General features: G+C 41.8%; 1 protein-coding gene across 1 annotated transcript; it reads right to left on the minus strand.

The window, feature by feature from the left end:
* Nucleotides 1–3,486: 3,486 nt before the first annotated feature.
* mmp20b (matrix metallopeptidase 20b (enamelysin)) lies at nt 3,487–6,604 on the minus strand. Its single transcript, XM_084142747.1, has 9 exons — nt 6,322–6,604; nt 5,898–6,046; nt 5,526–5,651; nt 5,232–5,393; nt 4,898–5,069; nt 4,668–4,801; nt 3,999–4,155; nt 3,776–3,879; nt 3,487–3,673 (listed from the first exon to the last, which is right to left on the minus strand). The coding sequence occupies exons 1-9, from the start codon at nt 6,471–6,473 to the stop codon at nt 3,573–3,575; spliced, it is 1,257 nt and encodes a 418-aa protein (XP_083998873.1). The 5' UTR covers nt 6,474–6,604; the 3' UTR covers nt 3,487–3,572.
* Nucleotides 6,605–8,370: the final 1,766 nt, after the last annotated feature.

The raw sequence follows: 8,370 nt of genomic DNA on the forward strand, positions 1-8,370 counted from the left end.
GGTCATTCTGAGAGAGATAGCAGGAGAGTTGGCTAGAGACGGCACGCTCAAGAGTTTTGGAGAGAAAAGAAAGAAGGGAAGCGCTTTTCATAGTGGCCTTCATTAAAGTGGTTATTGCGCTGCCATGGGCGAGCTTCTAGAACCCTCCCAGAAGGGTCTTGGAGCTTGCTCATGCGCAGAGTAATTTACGACCCTTTGGCACTGAGGCAAATCAGATAAGACCTCAGCAGGGCAGGCTCTCGCCCCAGGCCAGAGAGAGATTGCCATAAATCTTTATCTTGTCAGTCTCAGTAATTGGTTTCTCTCTCTCCGACAAGAGGTTCATCTTTAGGTTCATGTGTATGCTGCTAAGCTTATAGCCCTGTTTATAGCTGTGTTATAATAGTGTAATATTATGCTTATTCATTTTACAGATTTATGACACTTTACAGATACTGTATGTTTTTGCCTTTTAGAACCAGAATTCATTCGGAGTAAAACAAGTACTATTCCACCAAGATTCACTCCCAGTCAAGATTCATGTTATATTACAAAAAGTGTGTGTGTGTGCTTAAGGTGTGTTGGTGAAGCCATCACTAGCCAGCTTCCACACTAGTCACTTTAAGTTGTCCAGAAAACGAGAGCTTTTGCTTGACCTAAAGTAGTCATAACTTTTAGTTGTCCTAAAGTCCACCTCTTAAATATACTCCATGTCACGCCCTGGCTCTGGGGACTCTGTTAGGCTGAGCCAGGGTGTGTAGAGTCTATGTTTTGTGTTTCCATGTTCAGGATCTAGTTGATGTGTTTCTATGTTGGCCGGGGTGGTTCTCAATCAGAGGCAACGTGAATCAGCTGTTGCTTGTTGTCTCTGATTGGGAACCATACTTAGGTAGTCGTTTGGCATTTGTGTGGTGTGGTATCTTGTTCCGTGTTGGTTTGTGTATGTACCCAAGGACTTCACGTATCGTTTTGTTGTTTTTGTTCGTGTGGTGAAATAGAAATAAAAGATGTTCGCATTCCACGCTGCGCATTGGCCCGTTTCTTCAAATGACGATCGTGACACTCCATTGAAAAACAGACAATAACTAGAACTGCAATACATGGGCAATTAGTCAAAACACAATCAATGTACTCCAATACAGTTTTTTAAAATGAATATAGGATTTTCCCGAAGATTTTCTAAAGATTGGATGAAAACACAAACCTCAGCCAGTTCCATGTCCTCAGGCCTTGGCCATTGTTCCTTAGAGATGGGTAAAGTCCACAACAGGTCTGTGAGCACTAGAAAGCACAGCACTTGGATCCACAACCACTCCATCTTTAAATGAACAAGCTCTATACATTTTAGCCCGTTGCTTTATAGATAGGAGCATGCTTAAGGTCTGTGGTGAATCAACTGGTTTCAAAGCCCTCAATCTTGCAGTTGCAATAGTTTTACCTGCAGCTATTACCATGAGGTGTGTGGTAAGAATAATTGCTCTATGCAAGGCCCTGAACTATATATTGTTTACCTCAATACAGGTCTTAAGAGTGTGAAACAGGATAAAAAGGGTGTCCTATGGCTCTATCTGTCAATACTGGGCTTGTTACTTTGGTTACCAAGTATATTGTTTCCTGCACGTAGGCTACACGTTTTCACTCGTCTATTTCATATTTCCAAAATGTCCAAATGACATATGGCCTTATTTTGGCCATGATTTTTAAACAAACAATTGGATTAGACTGGAGTTATTTGGACTAACTCTATTATGCTAGAGTTATTTGGATGACCTGTTGAATTGCACGTGTCAAATAGGCAGTGTTGTCTTCCCTTAGTCGTAATGTGTCAATTGGCACACAGCTCCAAATAACACAGATACTTTCGGTCTGGTTTCATCTTCATTATAATCTCAACCGCACTTGCTGATGTGTGAACTGAAATACAGTGAGGGAAAAAAGTATTTGATCCCCTGCTGATTTTGTACGTTTGCCCACTGACAAAGACATGATCAGTCTATAATTTTAATGGTAGTTTTATTTGAACAGTGAGAGACAGAATAACAACAAAAAAATCCAGAAAAACGCATGTCAAAAATGTTATAAATTGATTTGCATTTTAATTTTTCTATGGGATTAAGGTCTGGAGACTGGCTAGGCCACTCCAGGACCTTAATGTGCTTCTTCTTGAGCCACTCCTTTGTTGCCTTGGCCGTGTGTTTTGGGTCAATGTCATGCTGGAATACCCATCCACGATTTCCAATGCCCTGGCTGAGGGAAGGAGGTTCTCACCCAAGATTTGATGGTACATGGCCCCGTCCATCATCCCTTTGATGCGGTGAAGTTGTCCTGTCCCCTTAGCAGAAAAACACCCCTAAAGCAAAATGTTTCCACCTCCATGTTTGACGGTGGGGATGGTGTTCTTGGGGTCATAGGCAGCATTCCTCCTCCTCAAAACACGGCGAGTTGAGTTGATGCCAAAGAGCTCCATTTTGGTCTCATCTGACCACAACACTTTCACCCAGTTCTCCTCTGAATCATTCAGATGTTCATTGGCAAACTTCAGATGGCCCTGTATATGTGCTTTCTTGAGCAGGGGGACCTTGCGGTCGCTGCAGGATTTCAGTCCTTCACGGCGTAGTGTGTTACCAATTGTTTTCTTGGTGACTATGGTCCCAGCTGCCTTGAGATCATTGACAAGATCCTCCCGTGTAGTTCTGGGCAAATTCCTCACCGTTCTCATGATCATTGCAACTCCACAAGGTGAGATCTTGCATGGAGCCCCAGGCCGAGGGAGATTGAGTCCTTTTGTGTTTCTTCCATTTGCGAATAATCACACCAACTGTTGTCACCTTCTCACCAAGCTGCTTGGCGATGGTCTTGTAGCCCATTCCAGCCTTGTGTAGGTCTACAATCTTGTCCCTGACATCCTTGGAGAGCTCTTTGGTCTTGGCCATGGTGGAGAGTTTGGAATCTGATTGATTGATTGCTTCTGTGGATAGGTGTCTTTTATACAGGTAACAAACTGAGATTAGGAGCACTACCTTTAAGAGTGTGCTCCTAATCTCAGCTCGTTACCTGTATAAAAGACACCTCGGAGCCAGAAATTGAGAGGGGGGTCAAATACTTATTTCCCTCATTAAAATGCAAATCAATTTATAACATTTTTGACATGCGTTTTTCTGGATTTTTTTGTTGTTATTCTGTCTCTCACTGTTCAAATAAACCTACCATTAAAATTATAGACTGATCATTTCTTTGTCAGTGGGCAAACGTACAAAATCAGCAGGGGATCAAATTATTTTTTCCCTCACTGTATGTGATCTAGGTAATGTTTATGAAATGAGCTATACATAAACTCACCCACTAATTTCTGTCTAATGTGCTGGGGGCATGTTGGTATTATGTAACACATTCCTTTCTCACGGTTTTGATTAATGAACCTGCAAATATTTCCTGAATGTTATCCTTACAGGCAACCTAATACATTGGACTAAATTCAACATGTTATAATTATGCATACAGTTTTGTACAGCTTTGTATAGCCTTTATTGCATTTTGGAAACAAACATTTAATTTCCTATTAAAGGTTTTTGGTGACTTCTAATTAAAATCCTTCAGCATCCGAGCCAGGTATTTGCTTTCTCAGTTCCAACAACTTGCTTCTGGGTATAATCGTATGTATACACTTGTGGTCCAACGAAGAAGTAGATGAAGCCTAGGATAAACAAAAATTTAACAATTAGAAGGACTTTTACAAAATGAAATGTTCAAATTGAGCTGGCATGATCTTTGTTGTCGTGATGTAACAGTAGCTTACCATCTTTGTAGACAGCTGCATCAATAGTAGTATTGAGCCCTGGGAAGTCATCACTGATGTACTGTGGGTATCCAGCATCCATAACTCTTCGGTTTTCATTATAACTGAAAAAAACAACGTCCACACTACAGTTTCTCTGCAATATATTCAATATGCTATAATGATATTTTGTACTGTAGGCTAATGACAATACACTGGTGATGTTTCAGAATGCCAGGCTCACCTGTAGTAAATGTTGTGAATGAAGAACAGAGTGCGTCCTGTTTTGACGATGTGTACCGCTGCGTCTACTTCCTGAACCCATGGTGGGAAGCCAAAGTTGCTGATGGGTTTAGGTTTGCCTTTCACAATGGAACCCTTCACTGTCCAGTACATGGTTTCTGGAACAAACAGAGGATGGCTCATAGTTAGAATGGAAACACCACGTAGAAATATGTTTAACAATTTATTAAATAATTAATAATGCAAGTCTTGGCGATATAGGCTCTGCTCCTTCAGGGTAGCTCACTGCCCAAGCAAAGCGTCAATATCTAAAATTACTTACAAGCATTGAAGCGCGGTAAACTATACCAATCCCCCAGCAGGAAAACAGAACCTAACAGGTGGAGGCTGGGGTGGTTGAGGGAGCAAAAGAAGCGAACGCATACTAGCAGTAACAGCAAGCGGCAGCAGGATGTATGAGCAGAAACGGACAGCTTAATAGACCGCCAAATAAGGTAGGCGTGATTGATACTAGCATCTAATTGGTGCAATCTCAGCTGATGCGTCAGCTGAGGCGGCCACTAGGGTTCCTTTTCCAAACTGTCTTCACTTTATTTTCAGAAAATGAGTCCTATACATTCATTACACGCTGTTAACCATGATGGGGTAATATGGTAAGAGATATCTGTACCATGAATCAGGTAAGCAGTGGATCGCCGAGGGACCCAGAATGCAGCATCAATTTTGGATTCAATCTTTGGCATGAAATTGTTGATAGGACCTGCTTTTATATCATATTGCTGGTTGTGCTTGATCCAAAGATACCTTCAGAAGGGGGAAAAAACAACATTTGAATCCACAGATTTGTTTGCTTTTCATTCATCAATACTACTGAGATTTCAACAGGGTGGATGGACATACTTGTCTTTGAAAAAGAAGGTGGCATCCCCCAGGGTTGAGACAGCATCAAAGGACAGGTCAGGGGAACATTTGTTCTGCATCATCAGAGGGAGGTGGGAACCCAGTAACCAGGGGTTGTAAAGTGGATTCCAGCCATGTCTGGAGTAGTAATATGGCTGACTGTTTTTTGGACCTAAGGCACACCAAAAGAAAAATGTAGTCTGTGTCTGAAATTGCTATTCCCTATGTATACACTATGCACTATAGCACACTACTTTTAACAAGGGCCCATGGGCCGTTACTGTATGATCTTATCTTACATTCAGAATTGTAATTTGTTGAATGGTCTCCTTACCGTAAAGTGAGTTGATTATTGCTATGTCCTCTTTGGAGAGCAGGTTGTGTGCACTGCGACTGGATTTGTATGTAGGATACATCAGTGACTCTGGGTTTTGGGAGTGCCTTAAGCCTAAAGAATGACCAAACTCATGGGCTGCCACTAGATACAGGTTGAACCCTGAAATCACACAAACATGAACATGCACAAACAGTTTATTTGGTCATTCTCTCTTGTTTAAAAACGAAAAAATAACCACTGATCAGTAAATATAAAAAAATTCAAATGATTCTGTTAAATAAAAATGGATACCCTTTGACCCTGCCGTCCAAGTTTCATCATCGTCAAAGTGGGCATCACCTCCAATTCCCTCTCCAGGGCCAAAAGCATGTGCCAAGGTGCCCTTAGACCCATCAAATGGGTAGGCATCACCGTGGTCTTTATGTCCCAGAGGTTAGAGAAAACACACAACAAAATGTCAGAGTCAAAGCAGATGTTTTTACTACTCCCTTGTTTAGGAGTTGAGTATTAGGAGCATCAAACAGTAAGTGAACTGTTTATAATTTATTCAAAACTATCTGTAAACCAACCATCTATAAATAGTCAATAAAGTATATAAACCCTTTATAAAGTATACCTTAATATAAAGTGTTACCCAGAAAGACCACTATAGGTGTTACCCACCAAAGGTAGCAAACTCCACCATGATGTCGGCCCTCTGTGTGCGTGACCTGACAAAAGTCAGAGTGCTGGCCCTGGCCCAGACGCTAAGCGCCGACTCGATCAGAGAGTCCACCGTGCTGTGAGGCAAATCACTGGTATACCTGCCAATGCTGCAACATCAAACAATTACAATTTAGTAATTTAGCAGACACTCTTATTCAGAGCGACTTACAGAAGCAATTATAGTTACGTGCCGTGCTCAAGGGCACATTGGCAGATCTTTAATCTAGTCAACTCGGGATTTGAGCCAGCAACCTTTTGAAAGGTTGCTGGCCCAATGCTCTTAACCACTAGGCTACCTGCCACAGCCTCCTGTGAGCTAATACACAAATCCTCTGATGATATCCAGTTGCCATGGATCGAATTTCAGAGGAATAACTGTTACCTGTAGGTGATGACGTTCTTGTTCCAGCGGTTTACTCGGTTGTTGTGACTGTAGTCCTCCACATCAGAGACCCCACAGCGAGGGGTCCTCATCACCTCCAGGGTCTTAGAGTCCAGACTGCCTGTGGTGTTGAGGCCAAAGAAGCTCTGCATGTCCTTCACCTTGGAGGTGAACGAGGGCAGGTACCGCTTGATCCGACCCAAAGGTTGCTCTTTCTTCAGGTTGTAATAATGCCGGAGGTACTCCTGAGAACAGATGAAAGCTTCTGTAGTGTCTCACTATCATATAACGTAACATCATAAATCAATATTATGCTGACTGAGCAATGACTCAATCACTTTGTTACAATTTCTTGTTGGAAATACTAGAGATGTGGAAACACTGTACCAAGGACAGACTTTATAGGGAATTGGAGGCAAAGGGTTCATATTATTTTCCCCATTCTAACTTCTTTCTAGTTCTGATATTCTAGCACAACTGTTGCGTGAGGCTTGGCATAGCAGAACAATTCATGTTCAAGCATAATTTTACATCAGTGGTTCAGCAATAATGCATAGTTTGCTCAAATCCATAATATAAATATAGGGTTTGTTCAGACGCAACCTTGAAATAATCACAATTATCCTGCAGTTTAATGGTACCACAGTGCATATCACGTTTACGTTCTAAATTAAAAACAGATTTTTTTGTAGCCTTGCCTTGCCAAACTTGGAATATATACTGTGCTTGATTGTGAGGGCATGTACATTCTGAGGTAATTGTGTTTAGCTCCGCCTCCCACCCACGACAATAAAAAAGGATAAAAAGAGATTATCTCACACAGTGCCGTTACAAGTATTTTGGGGGGGATTTTATTAGGATCCCCATTAGCCAACTAGTCTTACTGGGGTCCGACACAATGAAAAATACATTACAGTACAGACAAAATACTTTACAATTTACATACATTTAAAAACATTTACATGTAGTGTGTGTGTGTATGTGTGTGTGTGTGTATCTATCAGTTACACATGTCAGTACATACACACAAAAAGTAGGTCACATGGGGGAGAGGCGTTGTGCCTGAGGTGTTGGTTTATTTGTTTTTTGAAACCAGGTTTTCTGTTCACTCTCGCTATATGAGATGGAAGGGAGTTCAATGCAATCATGGTTCTGTATAATACTATACGTTTCCTTGAATTTGTTTTGGATCTGGGTACTGTGAACAGATCCCTGGTATCATGTCTGATGGGGTAAGTGTGTGTGTCAGTGCTGTGTAAGTTCAATATGCAAGCATTTTGGAATTTCCAACACATTGTTTCTTATAAAAACAAGAAGCACTTAGCCAAGAGAGACTGGCATGCATAGTTTTGATATTAGCCCTCTGACTACAAAGAGCAAAACGTGCCACGCTGTTCTGGGCCAGCTGCAGCTTAACTAGGTATTTCTTTGCAGCACTTGACCATATGACTGGACAATAATCAAGATAAGATCAAAGAGCCTGCATGACTTGCTTTGTGGAGTGTGGTGTTTATTTTACATTTTAGTCATTTAGCAGACGCTCTTATCCAGAGCGACTTACAGTTAGTGAATACATTTTTTTTATTTATTTTTTTATACTGGCCCCCCTTGTGAATCGAACCCACAACCCTATCAACTGAGCTACATCCCTGCCGGCCATTCCCTCCCCTACCCTGGACGACACTGGGCCAATTGTGCACCGCCCATGAGTCTCCCGGTCGCGGCCGGCGGCGACAGAGCCTGGATTCGAACCAGGATCTCTAGTGGCACAGTTAGCACTACGATGCAGTGCCTTAGACCAATGCGCCACTCAGGAGTACGATCACACCTCTACCCATCTTTACAACCATTGAATCAATATGTTTTGACCATGACAGTTTAGAATCTAAGGTAACACCAAGTAATTTAGTCTCCTCAACTTGCTCAACAGCCACACCATTCATTGCCAAATTCAGCTGAAGTCTAGAACTTAGGGAATGATTTGTACCAAATACAATGCTCTTAGTTTTAGAGATGTTCAGGACCAGTTTATTACTGGCCACCCTTTCT

Source organism: Coregonus lavaretus (genome assembly GCF_964263955.1).
Source record: "Coregonus lavaretus genome assembly, chromosome: 26".
NCBI lineage: Eukaryota > Metazoa > Chordata > Actinopteri > Salmoniformes > Salmonidae > Coregonus > Coregonus lavaretus.

Excerpts from the sequence above, each read along its gene's own strand:
- mmp20b (XM_084142747.1), bottom strand. The coding sequence starts at position 6,473 with ATGCAGAGCTTCTTTGGCCTCAACACCACAGGCAGTCTGGACTCTAAG. Across the intron at positions 5,070-5,231 it reads AATAATCAACTCACTTTACG|GTCCAAAAAACAGTCAGCCA; the intron begins GTAAGGAGACCA and ends GGTGTGCCTTAG. Across the intron at positions 3,674-3,775 it reads TGCAGCTGTCTACAAAGATG|GCTTCATCTACTTCTTCGTT; the intron begins GTAAGCTACTGT and ends TGTTTATCCTAG.